The sequence below is a fragment of the Stegodyphus dumicola genome, chromosome 8, assembly GCF_044657685.1.
Source record: "Stegodyphus dumicola isolate Sdum_Otavi_A_Nest chromosome 8, ASM4465768v1".
NCBI lineage: Eukaryota > Metazoa > Arthropoda > Arachnida > Araneae > Eresidae > Stegodyphus > Stegodyphus dumicola.
Window position 1 is genome coordinate 109,855,185 of NC_140775.1, and position 25,253 is coordinate 109,880,437.

Below are 25,253 nucleotides of genomic sequence, written 5' to 3' on the forward strand. Positions count from 1 at the left end.
TCCGAGGGGGGACGCTTATTAACTAAAGTACCTTCGTAGAAGAAGCTAAAACTCATAATTCACATCTGAAAAGAAACGAGAGGCAATTATAATGGAATGAAATAGTTGGAAACTCGAGGCCCATATCCTTCCGTCAGGCCATAAAGGATAGTTATGTCTCCTTAAAAGATTAATCATTATCATTGACCAATTTAAGTGAAAACAGTTAAAACTCATATCAATGAAATCCTTAACTCTTAAAAAAATCCTGAAAATAATCAAGAAATTCAAAGAACAAATTAGCACCACTTTAAATTAAAAGCTAATCCGTTACCAAAATTAAATACCAATTTTAATTAGCAGGAAATAAAGAGACAAAATGTTTTTCATTCCTATTTGTGCTTACAAATTATTATGCGAATTTAAAGCCTGAAAAACACATGTCTGTGATGTTATTTTCATGCAATTGCTTATCGGTGCTTTATATTTTACCACGGTATTTTTTACGGCGATATTTTAAAACAGCGATGTTTTTGAACCGCTGAATTTTCGACGACGTTTTATATCCAGATGTTTTCTTCTTGCTTTTTTTTTTCTCCCACGATAACTGCGTGTTTGGGGATAGGTTGAAACTTATATATTTCCTTTTTAATGAGTACAATATTTTGTTGTCCAATTTAATTGGAATTGATTCAAAAGTAATATACAACATGTCGGTTTCAATAACATTTTGACAAATACTTCAATAATGTTTCTGGTCTTCTAAAATCATTGTTTTTCTCTTATGGGGTGATTAAAGTTTGTTTTTAGGTCAGGGTCTTTGTGAATTGAATTATATTTTGAATATAAGTTTTTAAATGCTTTAAATTCATTTTTGTATAGGTGTAGGCTAATAGATTCTTTTAAATAGTCATTCAGTTAACTTTTTGGGCATTGGCATAATTGAATTATTATTTAGGTGTTATTTATTTGGCATAATTATCACAAATCCAATTCTTTTGTCATATGATATTGGTTATTTTTATGTGATATAAAATTAAATTATACCTTTCATCAGATATTAACCTCTTATAGTAGGTAAAATCTGAAACATTTATTATAACATTCATTATAATAATACAAATAAAACATTTATTTGTATTATTTTCTTTCATTTCAAATTCTTTAAAAGGAGTATTTTACTCTGTACCTGTATATAATTTTGCAGCTTCCAGATGAAACTGATCAAAAAGAAAAGATATCAAGAATTTTTTGGATGTCAATAATCTATTCTCTTGGAATAACTGTTGATGAAAAGGATGAACAATATTTTATTGCATACATTAAGCAACTAGATGTGTCACTTCCTAATTTTGGATCTGTCTTTGATTATGGCCTTGATAACAATATGGAATGGTTTAAATGGAGCAATTTATTACCTGATGTATGGGAGCCACATTTGGGGTTTGTATATTTATTTTTTAACACATAAAGTTTATTCTTTTTAATTATTGATCATATTATTTTCCTTAAAGGTGAGTTGAATCATATAAAGTGAATACAAATTTGATTTCCTTAGTATCAATTTGTTACTACTGTTTAAATTTGTAAATGATGGAGACAAACTGCACAAATAAGAGAGAACCCTGACTAAGTTTCTTCCAAAAATAAATAAATAAATAAATATTTCCATAGTTAATCCACGTTATTAAACTTTCACATATGCACCTTTAGTAGGATAAGATATGCAGTATCAGACAGATTTTCTTCTGTGAGTTAGATTTTAAACTTAAATTAGTACCGTAATATCCAAAAAGTAATCAGTGTGTTGTGAGTAATTAATATAAATGATCAGTCCTTGTTTTAACAAGGTAATTAGTATTAGATATTGTATGTCTTAATTTCCAAAAGGCAATCAGCAAACTTTACTGGGAATGCATGTATCTGAAATAAGGAGACTGATTATTTTGTTTAAGTAAAGATACATTCTCAGATATACATTTGTAAAATACATGCTCATAAACTTTAGCAATAATATATTTGTGGAGCAATTGATAACGAAGCGATGAAGCTGCACCCTCCGACGTTAATTTCCCCCTCACCCCCGCTAACTGGAATTGGACTTTAATCCAAAAAGAAGGAGAAACATTCTCTCTTTGTATGACTCATTCTCGCGTTATGCAATGGACCGCAAATAACGCTTGTAATCATCGCTATATATTATTTACTTCTTATACCTAATAAATGTGTTATTTTGTGTGCTAATAATGATCGTGTTCCTTACATCAGCAGCTTGGATTACACTGTATCAAGGTAAGAACTTTAATTCTGTTTTATTTATCTGCTCGTCTCGAACTAGCGAAGTTGCAATAGTAAACAAATGAACCACGAATACCTTCAACATTAGATTATGAGACTGAGGGCAGGTTTACTTCAACTAAATGCATAAAATATATCAAGATAAGCTATCAAGAATAAAAAATACAAACAGAAAAGATACTCTGCCATAAATTACCGTTGGATAATCCGAAAAAGGAAAAGACAAGCCTGTCTTCAAAAACTAAATAAACTGCGTAATTGTGTACTGCGCATTCGAAATACAGAAGCAGAAATGGCTACTAACTGCGAAAATAAATATTCGATCATGAAATTAAACAATAAAAACTATCAAGTATGGAAATACAAACTTAAAATGATCCTGAAAAAGGAAAATTTATGGGATTTAATCGCACATGACACACCAAAAGAAATAAACGTCGAATGGACAAAACGAGATGAACAAGCACAAGCTACCATTAGTTTACTCGTAGACGACAATCAAATCGTACACATAAGAAATAAAACGACAGCCAAAGAGATATGGAATGAGTTAAAGAAAATACATTAAGGAAAGAATCTTTCCAGTAAACTGTACCTTCTCAGAAAGCTGTATTAGTTAAAAGCAGAAAACGAATAGAAACTCAAAGAACACGTCAATAAAATGCTCGAAATCATAGACGAACTGAGAGGAATCAGTGAAAAAGTAAAGGACAGTCACATTGCAACGCTATTACTAAGCGGCTAACCAAAAAGCTACGAAAATCTTATTACAGCTTTAGAAGCATGCCCAGAAGAAGAACTAACGTTGGAATACGTAAAAACGAAACTCATCGACGAATGCCTGAGAAAAGAAAAGAAGGCACGCGAACAGAAGAAACAACTGTCTTCAAAACGAATTTTGACACAAAATTCAAGCATTTGAATCAACGAAGATGTAATTATTGCAAAAAATTAGCACACTTAGAAAAAGAATGCCGATTCTTAAACAACCACAAAGAAAAAAAAAAAAAAAAAAAAAAAAAAAAAAAACGAAAGCAACTCATTCTTCTAAAATGAAAAGCAAGCGAATAAAGGAAATTATGGAAATAAACAGAAAACGAAAGTTGCTGTAAACGAGGATGCACACAAAGATGAAAACAAAAATAAGGATCTTGAGAAGACTGAGAATTACACGTTCGAAGTCACCAGAGAAAGAAAATTTCAAAACTCAAATTGGTCAGTTGACTCAGGTGCTACTTTTCATATGACCGATAACATAAACTTTTTCACTAAATTGGATAGAAGCAAAACTGAGCAAATAACAATTGCTAACGGTACTCAGATGAAGTCCGAAGGTATCGGAGGAGGATACTTATACTGTACAGATGACGAAGAGAACGAAATAGAAATAAGACTCGTGGATGTTCTGTACGTTCCTGACCTAGAAGGAGGATTGATATCCGTACGAAAAATTGCAAGGAAAGGATTTACAGTCGAATTTGAAGAAGATATTTGCAGAATAAAGAAGAAAAATAAAACCATAGGAATTGCTAAAGCAGAAGGAAGTTTATATACCATAGGTACCATAGGTTTATATACCATAGCAGGAGCCCGTTCCCTCAAAATCCCTTTTCCTTTCTCCTCTTAGCTCATCCCTACTTTCACGTACCATACCTACAAATCTTGGACTCTTCCAGCATACAATAGAATTCGTTCCGGGATTGAGCGCCTACTGCTGGAATTTTTGTTAAAAGGTGTATTTAGTTATGGCAAAGCACACGAAGGCTATCTGCCCTAAGGGGAGGGATGTCTTCGTGGAGGACTTTCTAAGGGAAACTGGCTCGTATACATGTTACACGTGGGGAAAACCATTTGTTAAAAGGAATTGGTCTTACTCTGGACGGAACAGCTCATCGAGTGAAAAATTGTGGGGCAATTGATAACGATAGCGATGAAGCTGCACCCTCCGACGTTAATTTCTCCCTCATCCCCGCTAACTGGAATTGGACTTGATCCAAAAAGAAGGAGAAACGCTCTCTCTTTGTATGACTCATTCTCGCGTTATGCAATGGACAGTAAACAACGCTTGTAATCATCTCTATATATTATTTACTTCTTATGCCTAATAAATGTGTTATTTTGTGTACTAATAATGATCGTGTTCCTTACATCAGCAGCTTGGATTACACTTTATCAATGTAAGAACTTTAATTCTGTTTTGTTTATCTGCTCGTCTCGAATTAGCGAAGTTGCGATAGTAAACAAATGAACCACGAATACCTTTAACAATATTAACGGATGGTCCAGTAGACGCAGTGTTATTCTTTGAAGTAAGTCGTGGCTAATGTAAGACACAGCAGCAGAAATGAGAAGGTTTTTATCCTCATGGTCGTCCATTTTATTTGCATCTTCAACCTAAGATTACAACGAAAGGAAATGGATTAAGATACTACACTGGTCAAAGACTTATTTCTTCCTTATTTCACTTGTATGTAACCTTATTTATTACTATGTGTTTACTAATACTATACATATATTTGGGAAAATTATAAGCAAAACGTGTAGTCTTTGAAACACTTGACATAAACATCTGCATTCCGGTATTTTATCATTGTCTGAAACTGAGAAAGTCCAGTATTAGCTCCCTCTGTTAATTAAATTTCTTGAGAATATTAACTGGCATGTGCAGCAAGTATAAAACTGAATAACGAAAATTAAATCACACATCATCACACTGTCAGAACTTTCACTGCGACTTCATAGCAGAAACTCAAACAGTATCATGCTTCACCTGTTTTTTTCCCGCATTTCGCTTCTCCTTGCTGTTCCTTTATGAAGAATTTGTCTGAAGCTATAACAATATTTTTGCAGTTTAATCTATGTCTAAGTATTTTATTCTTAATAGCATACAATTAGTCAAAGTATTTTAAATTCAAAATTTAATTAATTTTATTTATTTTATATTTACTTATATTTTAACAGAGTATATTCTGAGAACTGGTTGATACCAACTGAGAAGACCCTTCAGTATGAATATATTTTATCATTATTTATGAAAGAAATGAAACCTGTTCTAATTGTTGGTAAAACTGGTGCAGGAAAAACTATTATAATTGAAAATTTGCTTAAAAGATTGAATTCAGATTCTTATATGCACCATGTTATTAATATATCTTCACAGGTATGAATGTTAAATTTTTTATTTGAAAATTTCTATTTGTGCTAGTTACAAACATCCTTTTTATTTAAATGTGAAACACATTAAAAATACTAAATGCATATAATAAAATTTTATAAACTTATGCACTTTTTTACTAATTTTTTTCGTTTTAGTCAATACTATAAATTCATAAAAATAAAGTATAAATAATTATAATAGCTATACAACAGCATGTTAAACTCAGTATCTCAAGTGGGCCAAATAGTCATCAGCGTATAACAGTGTAGACCATAAGAGGATATATGATATTTTCACATTTAATGATTTATTTTTTAAAAAAAATACAGTGAAAATCGATTAACACGAACTGAGGAAATTGAAATATTTTTTCGTGTTAAACAATATTGAGGGGAAAAAAATATATTCAACAAAATTAAGTTTATTAGAGTACATTTGTTTATATACAGTCAAAAGTCGCTAATTCGGACACCCATAATCCGGAATGATCTATAATGAAACAGAGAATTGAGACTTAAGTTTTTGACTAAGTCTTTTCAGTTAATATTCAAAAAGAGTTTAGTTTCAATTGTCTGTTTCGACGAAACGCGATATGGAATTAGCTGGATTCGAAAATCATTATAAATTTCCCCTGAAGAGTCAGTAATGAGATTCGAATTGGGCTAATTTACCATTTACCGCTTTTTTGTTTTTCTATTTTTCCTTAAGTCTTATGTCACACTTTTATTCTATTGTTAAAGTTTGCCTTACTTTGATCAACATATTACTTACAATTAGATATGAATTTTATTTATAAATATTCTAGTGATAATATTGTTTATTTAGTGTTTACACTTTCCATTGCACTTTATTTTACTTATGTTAAATTTTTTTCACAGAACCACAGTATCAAAGCAACGTTTTAGCGCAAGCACTAAGAATACTCTTTTTACCTCGTTTTCTAATTTTTGCAGCTCAATGCGCAAAAGTTCTTGACCACAAAGGTTTTTTAGTTTCTTCTCCTTTCTTTAATTATATATATATATATGTGTGTGATGTACCAGCTTTTGTCCGGAATAAATAGATTGGTGAAGAAATATAGATGTAGTCGTAACTTAAATTATCAGACGATAAGTTTAAAAAACAGGATCCATTTATTATTGGTCAGGAGAAATAGCAGTTACAAAAATTTCCGGAGTAAATAAAAAAGAATTACTAATAATTTTTTGTATTAAGTTTACTGCATCGTTACATTAAAGAAAAGACCCCGATATTCCTTTGCGAGTCCTTGCCTCTGGAATTTACCATTTACCGCTCTTTTCTTGCCTCTGGAAAGGCAAGAAATGACGTCAGCCTCGTCAGCCATTCCAGTTCGCTTTAAATATCACCAGAACATTCTATAACTGTACGTGTAGAAAAGGCGGGACAAACAATTTGACTACGGGGCTGTGGATTTAATTCCACGTACTTTCAAATAAGAGACCTTCGCCATTAAAAATGAAAAGAACATACAGTTAGAATTTTAAGTGTATTCTTGACTATGGAATTTTATTATTACATATATATATATGCATGCATTTAATAAAAATCGATGAAACAAAAACATCCACAAGAACTTAAAGAAAATTAATACAAAATTTTCAAGTTTTTTGAAAAACAAAACATTTATTGAGTTTTGGGAAAATAATCTGTTATTTTTCTTTGCACTGTCTTCTTAGCATCAAATTGCTAACAAATTTTTCAATGTCTTCCATGATTGGATTTCCACATTTGTAACTTGAATGCGATCCAAAGAATGACCTTCACGAGGACTTCTTTTCTCTCAGGCTGACAGTCGACATTTGCTTTACCGTATTCAAATTATCCTAACTTGTAAACATAAAAATATATGATATACAATTGTAATTATTTCTGGAAAAGAAATATACATGTTAATGTGTGCAATCAAAATGTATCCATAATTTATGTGTTAGATTATGCATTGTACTTATTTACAAACAGTTTTTATTTTTAGAACAGACTTTTGAGAATAATTTAAATACATCCGTCATAAGAACAGGAACGAAATAATTATGAAGCGAAAGAAATGCTCACTTGAAAAAATTTATTAGTACTTTAAACTACTTATAAGTATTACTAATAATAAATTAATAATTAAGTAATTTATTACAAGTTATATATTAATATAAGTAATTTATTATTGATTAATAAGTGATAATAAATGATTTACAATTTACTAATAATACTCATATTTTAAATTACTTATGTCTAAGTGTAAAATTAAATGTAAAGAATGCTCTTTAAACCGACCATTTAAAATGTTATTTTTAGTCTTCCGTGGATGCGGTCATCTTCGAATAGTAATGCTTAATATCTACGTTTATTTATGTTCTCAGAAACACTGCTTATCTTAGGAAGATAATCGTCCAGAGGGTTCACAGTAATTATGTATTATTTTTAAAAAATTCTGCGTTTAAATTTTCTAGGTACAGTTTCAGATTTGAGTATTCTCAATGAACGTTGTAAAAACGAAGCATTTTAATTTAACATTCTCTTCCTGAAATTAGTTCTTGTGACCGAGGGGTAAAGACGCTGAATGCAGGTAGTTTGATCCAGCGAACGAGCTGGCTGCTTGAGTCTTTTGTGGTTTTCCTAGTATGCGCGAATAGGAGCGAGTTCCTGAGAACGTCCTCCACAGAGACATCTCTCCCCTTAAGCAGATAGGCCTAATGTGCTTTGGCATAATTCAATGAATTGAACTTCCCAACTGAAATGTTATGTAGCTACCCTCTGATGTGGTTCATCATAACTTAACGAATCAACTTTTAAACCATTAACTGCAGACTATATATCAAAATGCTGATGACAGTTTAAGAAAGTGAATAAAGTAAAAAAATTTTTTTTTTCTCTTTACTAAAAGATTATCAAATGAATAAAGCTGGAAGAAAATAATTTCGTAATTTTATAATTAATTAAACAATTTTAATATAAATAATCTCATACAGTTACCCATCTTTCTTTTTCCAATATGTTTAGACTATATTTTTGATGAAAAACTGCCAGTACAGCTTTATAAAAGAGATTAATTAAATAATGACTTTTAACAATTAAAAAAAATCAATTTCAAATTCTATTAACTGCATAGCTATACGTAACATTAATTTTTTAACTGATTTTTAGTTTTTGAATTCTTAAATTTTTTGCAGCAAAAAAATTATTTATTAATCCGCATGGAATTAGTCATCTTTCCTTTTCTAATTTTTTAGACTTTATTTTTCTTGAAAAATTTCGAATACGACGTTATAAAAGACATTAATTTAAATTAGAACCTTTAATAGTTAAGTACATGAATTTAAAACTCTATTAACTACTATACGTAGAATTAATTGTCTACTCATTTTTAGCGTTTGAATGTTTAAGTTTCTTTCTTGTTTTTTCCACGAAAAATGTTTTTAATTAATCCAAAAATATGAATTATAGAGGTTAAAATTTTCCATATTGCTACGCGCACAAATCATTATATGAATGTACATCTACAACTTTTAAAGCCTGAAAATACATGCCTAGGATGTTGTCGTCATGTCGATGGTTTTTATGTGCTTTATTTTTTACCATGATAATTTTTAAGACGACGTTTTAAAATTGCGACAGCCTTGGTCTGTTTTCTCCCATGATATTTTGCAAGACGATATTTTCGCCTTATGTTGTTTTCTTGTCGATATTTTTCCTTGTTACCGACGGACTTCTATAGTTTATCTTTTTCTGCAACCACCTTTCAGATGTTTAGAAACATGCTGCTTTCAGAACAGAGCTCAGATGAGTGCTTTTTAACCTAGATCTTGTTGGAGACCTAATCCTCTTCTTAAGTAAGAAAAGCTGTTGACGCTGATACCTGCTACTGAACGTAGAAATCGTATAAGATGCAAATTTGGAAACTGTGCAGTCAAGAGTTTGAAATATCAGTTTTTGGACATACCCACTTCTCTGAGTTTTCGGTTTAGAGCTGAGTCACACTGAATTTCTGATAAGTCCTTCTTTATATGTGTCCCCTTTTTTTTTATCGAAAATTGTGTGGTGTAATTGAAAAGCATATCCAGTAAGCAGTTCGAAGCCCAGAGTTCGTGTCCTGGGAGAGCATTGATGATTTTTTATGTTTCATGTTCAAAAATAAACCTAATGGGCCCACAAATGAGCTAGAACAAATTATAGCAGGGGAAATGTGTTTATTAAGAAACCGTTTCAAGAAGCCCAAGGTTGTATATACGCTGAAGAGCCAAAACATTATGACCACCTACTCAATAACGAGTTACGCTACATTTGACTTGCAAAACAGCTGCAACTCGTCTTGGCATAGATGCCACAAGTTCTTGATTGTGTTAAGATTCGGTGAATTAGGTGATAAGAATAATATATCTATAATAAGAATATTATTTGATCAGCATAAAATTGTAATTTTTGAAAGGAAAAGTGTATTAATGATTTATTTATTTCTACAAAAATATGTGCCTAAAATTAATTTTTATTATTAAAAATAAATAAGCAAAATGTTAATATTAATCATCACTGGTTTATTTTCCTAAGAGCAAAAAAGAGATATGCTGTATTTTTAAAGTTAATGAACTAGTGCTCACTATTAGTCATAGCTTATGATCTTTCAGAAGCAGTTTCGCGTTTAGAGAGAAATGTTGTTCGAAAAGGAGTTTGTGTGTAATTTGTTAACATTTTTAGTGCATATGTGTCTAATTCTAGAGGTGATAAAAGGTTATATACTGAAAGATCAAATAAGATTTTATGTGCTGAAAAATTTTAATGGAATATATAAAATTTTCATTAACTTTTTTTTTTGCAATGTGTATAGACACAATATAATATGTCAAATAAAAAACGTTTTTGCCGCTGAACCGTGTAGAATGAAAGAGCACTTGAAAAACTGCAGTGGTGCCATCAGTAGTAAGAAAAGGTACAAAGTAGATCTACCTTCCAATAACCAAGTAACAGTGTAATGTAGTTATTATGAGCTATGTTGTAACATACAAGCTTTAAAAATAAAGTTGTTTATGAAATAATTTTATATCCACTTGCAAAGAAACGAAAACGGGAAAAAGAAAAATAATCTAAGCAATCCAAAATCTCTTGATTCTGCCATTAAAATAACTTGAAATGACAAAGAAACTTTGATGCGGTAATAGCAAATGGATTGTAAAGCAGGAATGGTTACTGACAAAATAGAGCATTTTAAATAATGCATTTAAAATGCTCCATTCTGTCAGTAACCATTCCTGCTTCACAATCCATTTGCTAAGACCAGGTTACACACCCTCCTCAGAGGAAAACTTAACTCCTGTAAGAAAAGAAACTTGATAAAGTCATAACAGAAAATAATTTAATTGTTGCTAACATTATTCATGTTTCGTGTATGTATTTTTCTTAATTGTATAACATCGGGTCTGCGAAAATGATGCAACTCAGTGTGCATAAATAGCCAAAGTAGTAATAGCAGAAAGAGAAATTACTACTTGTGTAAATTTCAAGCTGTTGTGATAATTAATAAGCATAAATTAGAGTAAATAGGAAAGTTCATAAATACAGTTCTACTGTTCTTACAATTTATGGGTGTTCTGTTAATTTTCGTAATATTCTTCGGAAAGATATTATGCCAGTGTCTGTTATAAAGCAAATGGTATCTGTTCAGATATAGTTTACATATCATCATAGATAGGGTACTTGGCTTAAGAAATCTGAAATGCTGCAAAATCTCAAGTTACCAGCAGTACAAGAGAGAAGAGTCTGATATGCAGATTGATATCATTCAGAATAACTACCAACCTTATTATTGAAAAGTCATGAAGATGATATAGAAGAAAAAAGAGAGGCTAATAACATTATTAAAGAAGTAAAACATTTAGTTAAAAAGCTATTGCTGTTGCGCAGGACTGGCTTTGCTGCCAGATGCTCTCAAAATGTGAATGACACATGCTGTTAATTATAATCTGATGGAGACTTGTGAGAAGCAGACTAAAGTAAAGGATAACCCTGCGTATATTATTAACCCTGCTTTAATACTTATTCGGGTCACTGGGTTGAATTAATTCCATTTATCTCATTTACAGGGTTGGTATAATTAAAGTTCCATTTTCAAATGGTCATAAAAAGCAAACTACTGGATTAAATGCTATTAAACTTGGTAAACGTGTATAGGAGCTAATGCGAATTCATTTGCCGCGAAAAAAAAAGTTAAAAACTCACCAGCACGGGGGAAATGGCGCTGTATGCAATATTGTTAAATGAAATAAGGGTCAGAATCTAACTTAACCTTTTGCTACACGGGTTTAACAAGTTGTATACCCTTAAGAAACATTAACCTAAACAAAATTACCATTTAAAGCGATCCGTATAACAGAGAACTTCGTCCGTGAAAACCACAAATTAGCGATTAGAAAATGTGAAATCGCAAATCACGAGCAAAAATTCCAGAAATCGTTTTCTTACAGATCTTTTGTGATTTTTTAAGCCTGAATTCGGCCCTAAGACAGTTGACAGTTGAGAGCAGAATCTGGACACCCGTGCGGCTTGCCTAGACTATTCGGGTCTAGTCCAGGTTCCGCAACTATCCGGGGCAACACCTTATGGGCATTATAAGGGCATACATTGATTCTGCATACATGCTTACATAGTTCATAATATACGCTTATAGTTACATAGTTCATAATGTATGCTTACATAGTTCATAGTGCATGCTTATATACAAGTAGTTCATAATACATAGATATTTCATAATACGTGCTTACATAGTTCATACATATACATGCTTATATAGTTCATACTATGTAAGCAATTGAAGATTCGGTTTAAAACGTTTTCAATCATTTCTAAAACGAAGCTGTTTGTGGGGTAAGGCAAAACCGCAATGACATGTAATTGGCTTACGGGAGGAAGAAGCAAATTATTTACGCAAATAATCTAAACCAATGGTTCTCAACGTTTTGACTAACTCGTACCATCTAAGCAAAAATTGTAAACCTTTAGTACCAGTTCTACAAAGTACTACTACCACCACCACTCTCGAACAAAGCTCGGATTGCATGAATTTACGATTGTTAGGGAGAAAATCAGGATGTTGAGGTTTTAATTTTTGAATTTAATATTTAAAAATGATTTGCATTTTTGTGTACCACCTATTTTACTTTTACGTACCACCAGTGGTACGCGTACCACCGGTTGAGAACCCCTGATCTAAACAATTTGGCTTAATTGGAATATGCGATACAGCGACATATCCGTAACATTCGTCCTGATATACTAAGAGCTGCTGTTCAGAATGCATTAATACGATTTAGTTTGCTTTCGGAAAATGGTGGACGCCACATTGAACATACATTGTAACGGGTTTCAGAAACAGTTAAACACATTTTAAACCGATGTCTTCACGCCTTATTTCGTTTAATAATATTGCATACAGCGCCATTTTCTCCCCGGTGGTGAATTTTTGAATTTTTTCTCCCCTGAAAATAAATTCTCAGGAATTTCTTTATAAGATTATCCAGTAGTTTTTCTTTTATGACCATTTCAAAGTGGAACTTTAATTATAACCACCCTGTATATTAATGTATTAAGATGTAATATGTGGTAATGTGTAAATCTATAGCACATAATGTTATTCCAAGAGATTCATTCAGTAAGGTTTTCATTAAATTACCTTTTATTTATATCTCATACCAGTTATGCTGATTTTTTTTATAACACTCCTGCATTTATTAATTTCTAGACTACTTCTGCGCGTCTGCAGCGCATGCTAGAAAGTAAACTGGAAAAAAAAGCTGGAGGTGTACTTTTTCCACCATTAGGTAGGAGACTGATCGTATTTTTAGATAATTTTAATATGGCTAAGCAGGATCAGTATGGATCTCAGTCAGCTCTTGAACTTCTTCACATGGAAATTGACAATAAAATTTGGTATAATCGAGATAAATGGAAGATCAACTCAATACAGGTACTTTTAGATTTATTTAATAATTTTTAATTTGTATCATGTGTGGATGAGAGAAAAAAATCTTTTTAATATTATATTATCGTTAGGCTAACATTTATTTTAAAGAAAAGGTTGTACATTTGAAAAGAATGTAATACAGGGTTTTATATCGTCATCATCAGATATCTTCCTCAAATTCAGCAAACATATGAAGAATGACAGATAGAATAAAGAAGCCTTTTTTCCCTCAGCCCCTAGAGATAGATCATTTTTACTCGCGGTCCCATCGACTTATCATCATTTCAGCATGTAATCTAGCCACACACCATTATGTATAATTACTAACACTTACATATATAAATACAGTAATAACACTATAACACAAAGAGATTTTTATTTTTACTAATTATGCAAAAATGGAGTACATTGGTAATTACGCACATTTTAATTAAATTAAAAAAAGTATTAGCATTTTAATGGGAAACTTGAGGCTGTTTGCAGCACTCAGCAATTTAAAATCCGGATCGGAAGATAACAAGCTATTCAAGCTAAACAAGCTATTCATGATTTAAGCAAGTTAGAGACTTATTAAAAACGACATTATGTTGATAAAAGTAGGGATACAGACAAAGACCTGTTGCCAACCTTATTGAGATGTATTGCATATAAATTCAACTATTGATTGTTAGATGACAGTGGGAACAATTTACCAAATTATAATTTAATGGGAATACTTTAGAACAGACTGCATTATGTTATAATTTGTTAATATTCTAAGTTTTCATACTGATAATATAAAATTACAGTACAATGTGCGCGCTATATCCAACGGTCGGTTGGCAACATTGAGAAAAAGATATGGACAGGTTGCAATTAACTCACCGACTAACATCGGGGTTATCCCAGACTCTTCACAGAAATAAAATCGTATTACAGAAAACAGTGTTGAAATGCCTGCTCGCTTTCTGTAAGGATTATTGAAATATATTTATTATTGTCAAATGTCTGCCTTTGGTCCTATCCCTCTTAACAGGTACAGATTCTAGAGGTAAAATATATGCAAAAAAAAATGCAACAAAATTTAACTGAATTTAAAACATTCATATCTTTTTAAAGTAAAATTATTTTGGATTCAATTTAATTATTTTGATTTTTCATAATGAAATATAATTTGTATTGTAAATGCCAGTTTTTTCAACAGCTTTCCAACTTTTCTCTATCTATCAATCATCAATCTGTCTATCAATGTTCACCCTTACATCTTTTTACTTCCTTGTACGAAGTAAAAAGGAAGTATTGTAATCGCGAAAAGTTTCAGGCAGCATATTTCAACGAAAATATCCATTTTGACCTCTATCGAATGCAATTTAACGATGTTTTTGCATAACATTTGCACGTAAGGAGAGAATAAAAGACTCTTTTCCTCCAAAAAAATTATAAAACTGCTTTAAAATGAATTCTGAAGAGAATTTTTCGTGGCGTCTGTACGAACGTACGTATCTCGCATAACTCAAAAGTGAGTAGCCTCAGAACATTGAAATTTTGTAAATGGGATTGTTATAACATGTAGATGTGCACCTCGTATTTTGGTTACAGTCGGCCGCACCAAACGTATATATATATATATATATATATATATATATATATATATATCTACTGTGTTACCCGGCTCAGTGATCTCAGTTTCTTTACTCTTAAATGTTTGTAAATTGTTAATTTTTTGCTTTAAAAATGAGTGAATTATGTTGTTTTTATCTTCCGGTTAAGGTTGTTATGCCTTTCGTAAATCTGGAAGCAATATTTGTACAATTATCAACAATTTAAAAGCTGTTTAAGTGCGGTTAAGCCTTAAGTTTTAAATAACATGGCGAACTTATTTGTTAACATTTGAAACAGCAGAATAGTAGATTTATTGACAATCTAGAGAAACTTAGCTTTGCAACAACAAAGATAACGCCTTCATTTATTATTGCGAATTAAATCATGCTTAATCCTTTCTGGAATTTTTTCGATTAAATAAGTGTTTAAGATTTACTTCATAATTTTTAATACAGATATTTTGAGTTTTTACGTATTTTTGCCTTGTCGCGAAGTGAGAACTGAATTAATTGAATGAGAAATACTAAATCGTCTGTGAAAAACGCTTTCTTTTTTTTGTTTTGTTTGCTTAATTTCTTGTATACATCGTTCTAGCTTTATTATAGTATTTGAATAGAATATGTGGCAACAATTAGGTAATGCTTCAAATGATATAAATTTTGTGCATTCTGAGTTATAATATGAACGAAATATAATACTGTTAAGTGAACCTAGCGCCAGAGTGTCGCTATGGTAAACAAATATAGTGAATTTTAAAGAGTACATTTATTCGGTTATGGTTTATGCGCTATCGACGAAGTAGATTGAATTAAATCCAATATGTTTAAATGAAATGCAAGAAAAATGCGTATAATTTAATATTCCGTACAAGGAAGTCATGTGGTGCACACATCAGATTTTTTTTTCGCGTACCTTCTGAGACTATTTCACGTACCCGTCGGTGTACGCGTGCCACAGATTGAGAAACGCTGCTATAAACAATAAATATATTAAATAAATAAATAAAACAATGCAGAATACTCAAAAAATACAGAAAATAAAAGATACATTAGAAAAGGATTAAAATATTTACTCGTATATACAACATCGTCCTCCTCCTTAAGCACTGCACGTCCCGGTAGTGCAATCCCCAAGACCAGGGATAACTAATTCTCATAACCGTAACAAGGTGCAAGTTTGTCGCAGTGCACTACTATGAGTTACTTTAGGTTTCTAAACCTAAAGTAGTGCACACCACTCTGTCGTTTAGTTTCATGATCACACGCTAGGGGCCCTTCCCAGGATTACTGTAGCTTGGGAGATATTCCGCGACGATGCTTCGGGATGTAGAGCCAAACTTGATCTCTTTCCTTGAATTCCCTATTTGTCGTCTTGGAATCATATCTCGTCTTCATCCTCTAAATGGCTGCGTTGATCCTTCCCCTTGCAAATCGATGAACGTACTCTAAACATGCCTGCGGATTTGTGAAATACTGCTCATGCGAAGAAGGCGTATCCGACTGTCATTCGAAGAGCAGACCAGACAGCAGACGAAGTTCATGGCCAAAAGTCAGGTGCGATAGAGACAATCCAGTACTCTCATGAACGGCACTTCTGTATGCAAGCGGAAATAATGGCAGTATTTGATCCCAGTCCTGCTGGCTCTCAGATACAAATTGAGAGAGACAGTCCAAGACTGTTCGTTTGAATCTCTCCTTCATGCCGTCCGACAGTAAATGTAATGGTGTGGTTTGAATTTCCTCCATTTCCAGATTTCCACAGAGTCTTTTACACTCATGTCCATAAATTAAGGATAATGCAAAATCAGGCAAAGGAAGAGTTAGAAGCAAAACAAATTTGACTTATTTGTAAAGCTTATTTATTAAACAAAAGGTAAAGAGCAAAACAAGATGCTATATGTTTGATATTATAAAAAAATAGCTATTTTTTCTCCCTGGAGCAAATTACAAAAACACCTATTTACAAAACACCAATATTTACATGGTTGGTATGCTTGTTAATACATTGTATGTCTCCCAGACGATGCAATACAGTCCGTACAACGCCTAGGCATGCTGAGTATCAAATTATCGATCTGGTCTTGGGGGATATTACACCACTCAAAAAGCAATGCTCTCCGAAGTTCCGGTAGACATGTAGGAGGAGGTTGACGGGCTGCAACTCTTCGGCCAAGCATGCCCCACACGTGTTCTACTGGATTCAAGTCCGGTGAGAATGCTGGCCAGTCCATACGGGTGATATCCTCCGATTGAAGGCATTCGCTTAGGATGTTTGCGTTGTGAGGACGGGTGTTGTCATCCATAAACACAAATTGTGCGCCCATGGCGCCCCGAAACAAACGTACATGTTGTTCCAGAATGACGTCCCGATAGATTTGGCTTGTTTAATAGATTTGGCTTGTTTGTTCCCGATAGATTGGCTTTGCAAATTTATAACCGTAGCTAATCGAATGTACCGCCCACACATCTATTTTCAGCTAATCTGTGATCTTGGTACTTCACAGCCAGCTCAAGTCTTCTAATGTACTAGGATTTCGAAGTATTACAAAATTCTATATCTGCAGTAGCAAGCTTTAACTCTCTGGCTTCTTTCTTTACAATAACTTTTCAATTTCAACTTTCTGCAATACAAATTATATCAATTCTTGCTCTACCACCTGATATTTTCAAAATAGTTCTGACTAGAACCGAGCCCTATCCTTCACTGCAGGAAATAATTTAATTAGTGCAGCTTTGAAAACTCAAAACTGTGCATCTTGTTGTCAGGCTCTCTTAACAGACTTTTTATGGTGCCTTTCAACAATCTTAAGGTCTGCCCTTTTGAAATGGATGTTACTATTGCTTCCCAATTGAGTAAAGGCGAAAACAATTTTTAAGTCCGACAGAACCTAATACTGAGCTTCTAACGTCAAAACTGATAGCTGATTTCAAAGAAGTCTGCTTAACGTCTACGAGAGATCTACGAGATTTCATCAGGTTAGCGAGCATTTTTCTTCTGTGCAATCTTGCAGGGGCTAAACTAAAACTCTCATAATCTCTACGTATCTTTAATTATGCATGTTGAGCACCAGCATCTGGATTCAAACCAATCTGAATATTTCTTTCTTGAAACTAAAAGGGAAGTTACATGACTTATCTTCTTGTTTCAACGACTAAGTAATATAACACTAATTCGGAAGAATGTTTAAAATGAAATATTTTAGCCAGTTGTTAGTCTTGTGGTTATACAGCTGTGAAATAAAAGAAAGTTAACTCTGCAGTTTGTGGGAATTTAGAAACAAAAGCTTAAATAAAATTAAAATATGAAATTAAAATGTAAAATGCACCTACCAGCTTTGGTCGGTACTCTCTAAATTTCAAACGCAATTAAAGCTAACAATGTTAAAGCCAAGTTAAGTAATCTAATAGTTGTAGGGAGCGCTAATCGCATGATGGTCTGTGATAGCTGCTGAAATATGTGCTTGAAACTCAAGAACTCCGTACTTAAACGCATAAACTAAATTGTATTCTAATGGGAGTTGATGAAAGTAGAAGTGCAGATGAAATAATAAGGTAACTGGTTAATTACAAATATCCCTACATAATAAGATGTAAATGTTTGGTTACGTAACTTTCCACTTCCAAATAAAGTCAAATTAAATTTAGTTGTATACAGTATTGTAAATACATTTCATGATGAATACAGAATAAAATTTGTTTCTTTGAGAAATGAAAACAGTTAAGAAATTTTAAGTACTACGGGTAATGGAACTTTTATATTCAATATTGGAAAAGTTAACCTACTGAATAGCATGACTGTATTAAATCATGAGATTTTTTGTCATTTGGTGTCTACTATCTTATTATTAAAAATATTTTTTCTTATTTTCTTTGATGATCAAAATAATATCTTAATGACTGAAAGTTTATGAAAACAAAATTCAAATGATTAATTTTACAAATTTACCAAACAATTGATGTTTAAGTACAGTTCTTCATAAGCAGTTCCCAAAATACCCTCTAATCAGAGGATCAAGATCAAATATTCCCAAATACGATTCAAGGAGATAGCATCTGAGGACTTTTTATCTCATATCATCTGCTATCAGCGGCATTAGAGGATTTTCAGAGCAATGAATATTGCATGCCTCTGATCTGTATACAACAAAGGGTCATAAATATTTATGCTGTGACCAGGATTTGAACCTGTATTCACACAGCATGACAACTGCTTTTACTACCTACTATAATCACCAGCTGAGTAGCCTTTTTTCTTCAGGGAGCAATGATATACTGTTATATTTTACCAGTTAAAAATATTGCAGATTATGTTTTAGTTCTAAAAAACTGACGCAGAATATGTTTTGTTTTTGATAAAATGACTCAATATAATTTTGTGCTTTATAAAAGATCAACTGTTGTTTGTAAAATGCTTAGAACTTTTCTCTAAAATAAATGCCAGTAAAATCATCACAGAATTTAATCAGTTAACCCATAAAATTGAGGAATCCAAGCATAAGATTATTTTCATTGAGTGCATTAGTACTGTTGTGGAACATTTTCTGTTTTGCTTAGTTATTGTGACTCAGCAAATAAAAAAGGAGAAGTATTCCTTAAAGTAGGATGTGTATCTTAAATACCTACGAAAATCTGATTATTCATTGTTCTGAGAATGGCTGCAAATTCTAATGAGTGACAGTCCAAAAGTCTAGTAAAAAGTCAGAAATCCGGACGTCTAATATCCAGAATGATCTAATAGCCTGAACTGCGGATCATCAACACCAAGGGGGAAAAGTATGCCTTCCCCATTACAAAATTTAAGAAATGGCGAATATAATACTCAAGAAACAAAGCAGGTGTACCACACGTAGGATTTTTCTGTATTTTAACTAAAATGTTTGCTTGTCACTTTCAAACAACTGCTAATTGTAGGTAATCGCACCGTGGCCAATGAAAATACCTTGTATTGATGTTAGCCGTGATAGCACTTTTGGCCTTTGAGTGGTTTGATGAATCAGCATTTTTCTAACTGACGTAAACAAAAAATGAAGCCACAAGATTGTCATGCTACCTTATTAGATTTAAACTGGTGATCTAAAATTCCGAATTGCTGAAGTCCCGATGATTCCCGATTTCGGACTTTCTACTGTGTATTAAAATTTATTACCTTCTTTTTTGTTTTTTAACAGGTTTCTAATTATTTTATATTGAAATTGTTGCTTACTTTACAAAGTAATTCCAATTTTCTAACTTTTGAGTGATTGTTTTTTAATTTTATGAATTCAGATTCATTTAGCTGTAAAGAAAACTGTGAAAAAAGAAATAACAAATATTACAGCGATTACAATGCGGCTTTTAAGCTGATCCTAAATTGTAGGTAGTTCTACCTTTTGTACTATTGATTGCTGTTCCTTAATTTTAAATAGGCTCAAAAGTGATATTATTATTGTTACAAAGTCAGTGAGCGTATAAAAATTCTGCATATAAAAAATTCAAGTACGTGTAGTATTTCGACATCGCTCAGAGAACTACAGGAAATCACATACAGCACTTAAAATATATGAGACAAAATTTGAAAGTTTTCCTTTTGTTTAATGTATCACTCATTATACTGAATTCATAAACTTCAAAAATATAATCATATGAAATCAAATTAGTCATTCTGAAGTACTCCAGGTAATTGAACAAATTACATATTTGGATAACAGAAGTTACTTCTAACAGTTCGAAACATTGTTTATTTGACTTTTTTGTGTTCATAGACGATGTTGATTTATTTTCATGAACAAGATGATTATAAACCTGATTTTTTTTTCAGAATATTACATTTATTGCTGCTATGTCTCCACCTAGAAGAAGTGAGAGTAAAATTTCTCAGCCACTTTTGAATCGTTTTAATGTTATTAATATAATACCACCACAGGTAAATCAGAATGTTTTAATAATTCCCCACTGCTTCTTTTGTGGCATAAAAATTAAAAGAATTGCATAAGCTGTTTTCACATTTTTAGAACGATTTCGGGGCCCTTTAATTAATGTTTAAGTGAAAAATGTATTTCCTTTTTTAAATGTTCGATTTGATAGCCTTTTATCTGGCCTATAAATCCACGTAATGATTTTCATGATTCAAGAGCTTTTCATAACATTTCTAAGGAAACTGATTTCCATTCCACTTCCACTACGTTTTAAGAGTCCACCAAGCGTGGTGGGTTAGCGCTTAAAAAAGCTCTTATGAAGGCAAAATACTCCGTAGGTGACACGTCAGGGCGTCAGGGCAGAAATGCGAATACATTGAAAAATTGTCTATGCAATACTTCAATACAAGTGTAGTATAATATAAGTATTTTTTTAAATATTCTATCTTATAGCCTTTTTTCCGAACTATAAATCTGCATCGTGAAGATAGAAGGGCTTTTCATAAAAATACCAGGGGTACTCATATCCATTCCTCTTCTACTACTTTACAGAGTCTGTCAATCGTGGTAGGTCTGCGCTTAGAAAAAGCTCCTTTATATGAGATCAAAGGCACAATAGTCCATACTTGAAACGGCAGTGGATTTTGCGGGAATACTTTGAAAATGTTCAATAGCCATATCAGTCCTCATTTTTTTAATGTGTGCAGTGGCAGTTTTCGAAGTATAACTTATTGCTTTGTCTTGATGAAATTCCACTCTTTGAAAGTCATTGGGATGAATTTCATTTGTAAGTATCGAATGTAGAAATTTTTCTTGATACTGCATTTTACCAATTTTTTCACTCACCAATTTTTTGACTTTCTATTGTAAGAGAATCTTGTGATAATTATAAACCCCTTACTGAAACTTTCTTTGCATTGATGGAACCAGGTTTGTAAATTATTTTTTCTTTTCCTTTTCAATAATAAATAGACTTTATATTGTTGCAGTTATTGAGGCAAACCCATGCTTCGGCAAGGATCACAATGTATTTCCATTTATCTTCTGCTAAACAGTTTTCATACAGGCTTCTATAAATTGTTCTGCGTTAACCTATATGCCTCGGCAAAAGCTGGTGAGCCTTTTTTTTTTACCGTTTTTAATTTGTAAATCTTGATTTGTTATTTTATTGCTTCAGATGTGCTTAAATACTTTGCATCGGTATCAGTATTTTTCTGCATCGGCGAATTTTCGTTTGTTACCAATACTTTTGAAACATTAGAAACAGTACGTACCTTTTTCAGGTATTCGTTTGGTGTCTTATTTCCATGTAGAAGTAATGAATAACGTAATATAAATATAATAATATAAATAATTTTCCCTTTCCGATTAATAATGTTGTGTATTTTGCACTTAGAAATTTTAACACCCTGCATTCCACAGTGTTTTTATGTTATGGAATAGGAACATTCCTCTGGAAACAAGGAACAAGGAAAGCGCAAATCAAAGCCATCAATCCACACCTTGTTTGCATGCGACATTTTGAAAGAAAAATAAATTTAAAAGTAGCATCTATATTTATCATTTAAAATAACAATCTGTGGCCAGAAATATTTATTCCAAATATTTTCTTTTTAAAAAAATTCTTTATCGAAGTTGTTCTAAAATTATTTAAACACCCTCTGTATTTCATTATTCCTAAAAGTTTGTAATATCTAATATGTTTATAAAAGTATATATGTTTTGTAATATCCTATCTAAAATAGAGTTCTTTGAATGCCAGAATACTGAACAACTATGTAACGACTATTCACTGAGTTCTTGGAAATAAGTAACATTCCAAGAGGAGGATTAAAATACACTCATGTCCATAAATTAAGAATAATGCAAAATCAGGCAAAGGAAGAGTTAGAAGCAAAACAAATTTGACTTGCACTGAAGTGACAAAAGTCATGGTATAGCAATATGCAAATATACAGATGGCAGTAGTATCGCGTAGAAAATGTATAAATGCGAAGTGCTTAGGCAGGGCTTTCATTTGTGTTCAAGTTATTCATGTGAAGAGGCTTTGATGTGATTATGGCCGCACGACGAGAATTAACAGACTTTGAACGCGGAATGGTAGTTGGAGCTAGACGCATGGGTCATTCCATTTCGGATATCGTTAGGGAATTCAAAATTCCGAGATCCACAGTGTCAAGAGTGTGCCGAGAGTATCTAATTTCAAGCATAACATCCCGCCATGGACAGCGCAGTGGCCGACCACCTGCACTTAACGACCGAGACCAGCGACGTCTGCGTAGAGTTATCAATATTCACAGACAAGCAACACTGCGTCAAATAACCGCGGAAATCAATGTGGGACGTACGAGGGACGTGTTCGATAGGACAGTGCGGCGAAATTTGTCTTCCTTGGGCTATGCCAGCAGAAGACCGACTCGAGTGCCTTTACTGACAGCACGACATCGCCTGCAGCGACTCTCGTGGGCTTGTGAGCATATCGGTTGGTCCCTAAACGAATGGAAAACCATGGCTTGGTCAGATGAGTCACGATTTCAGTTGGTAAGAGCTGATGGTAGGGTTCGAGTGTGGCGCAGACCCCACGAAGCCATGAACCCAAGTTGTCAACAAGGCACTGTTCAAGCTGGTGGTGGTTCCATAACGGTCTGGGCTGTTTTTACATGGCATGGACTCGGTCCTTTGGTGCAACTGAACCGATCGTTGACTGGAAATGGATACTTTCAGCTACTTGGAGATCACTTACAGCCATTCATGGACTTCACGTACTTAAACAACGATGGGATTTTTATGAATGACAATGCGCCATGTCACCGGGCCACAATTGTTCGCGATTGGTTAGAAGAACATTCTGGACAATTCCAGCGAATGATATGGCCACCTATATCGCCCGGCATGAATCCCATGGAAAATTTGTGGGACATCATCGAGAGGTCAGTTCGTGCCCAAAACTCTGCACAGTCAACAGTTTCACAATTATGGACGTCTATAGAGGCAGCATGGCTCAGTATTCCTGCAGAGGACTTCCACCGACTTGTTGAGTCCATGTCACGTCGAGTTCTGCACTTCGCCGGGAAAAAGGAGGACCGAGAAAATATTAGGAGGTATCCCATGTCTTTTATCACTTCAGTGTATTTGTAAAGCTTATTTATTAAACAAAAGGTAAAGAGCAAAAAAAAATGCTATATGTTTGATATTATTAAAAAAATTAGCGATTTTTTCTCTCTGGAGCAAATTACAAAAAAAAAAAAACCTATTTACATACATGGTTCGTATGACTGTTAATACATTGTATGTCTCCCGGACGATGCAATACAGTCCGCGCAACGCCTAGGCATGCTGAGTATCAAATTATAGATCTGATCTTGGGGGATATTACACCACTCAAAAAGCAATGCTCTCCGAAGTTCCGGTAGACATGTAGGAGGAGGTTGACAGGCTGCAACTCGTCGGCCGAGCATGTCCCACACGTGTTCTACTGGATTCAAGTCCGGTGAGAATGCTGGCCTGTCCATACGGGTTATATCCTCGGATTGAAGGCATTCGCTTATGATGTTTGCACGGTGAGGGCGGGCGTTGTCACCCGTAAACACAAATTGTGCGCCCATGGCTCCCCGAAAGAAACGTACATGTTTTTTCAGAATAACGTCCCGATAGATTTGACTTGTCATGGTTCCAATTTGAACATGCAGGTCAGTTCTGGAACCCAGAATAATTCCACCCCAAACGAGCACTCCTGCACCACCGTAACGGTGTCGTTCAATGATGTTTTCTTGGTGGTAACGGGTACCTGGGGCTCTCCATATGAAAGTCCAACGAGAATCAGACTGAAACCTAAACCTGGACTCGTCGGAAAACATCACACAAGCCCACTGTTGCGGTGTCCACAATCCATGCTCTCTACTCCAGGTTAACTGCAGGCGAAAGTGAGTTGCAGTAAGTGGAACTCATCTGACATGTCTACGAGCATATAGACTAATCTGCCCTAAGCGTCTGTACACGGTCTGCCTTGAAATTGTCGTATCAGTGGCTGAAGAGAGCTGACGAGACAGGTTTGAGGCTGTGCTCCGCCTGTTTCTTTTGGCAGTAACTGCCAAATACCGGTCCTCATTCGGCGTTGTATCTCTGGGGCGACCTGTGCTGTAACGTCTACTCACAATACCATCATCTTGGAATCGTTGCCAATGCCTGGAGATGACATTCTGGGCAATTCCAAGTTCGTCTGATACTTCCAGTTGGGTACGCCCACAATCCAGACGGCCGATAATTCTACTACGTAAAAAATCATCCAAATGCGTCCTTTGTGTCATAACTATTCGGTTATTGCACTGAAATGCTTATAAAGCGCCTGCGAACAATTTTACTTCTTTGCCTGTATTCCT

The 25,253-nt window shown here is 33.4% G+C and overlaps 1 protein-coding gene across 6 annotated transcripts in view; it reads left to right on the top strand.

Moving 5' to 3' along the window:
- The window catches only part of LOC118183304 (dynein axonemal heavy chain 2-like), a 405,957-nt gene that overhangs the window by 91,289 nt on the left and 289,415 nt on the right, over positions 1–25,253 (top strand). For all 6 annotated transcript variants that reach the window (XM_085822262.1, XM_085822261.1, XM_085822260.1 and 3 more), the window contains exons 11-14: positions 1,187–1,422; positions 5,239–5,437; positions 13,179–13,403; positions 20,778–20,882. In XM_085822262.1, the coding sequence (XP_085678388.1) occupies positions 1,187–1,422; positions 5,239–5,437; positions 13,179–13,403; positions 20,778–20,882 (765 nt within the window). The remainder of the gene's footprint in view (positions 1–1,186; positions 1,423–5,238; positions 5,438–13,178; positions 13,404–20,777; positions 20,883–25,253) is intronic.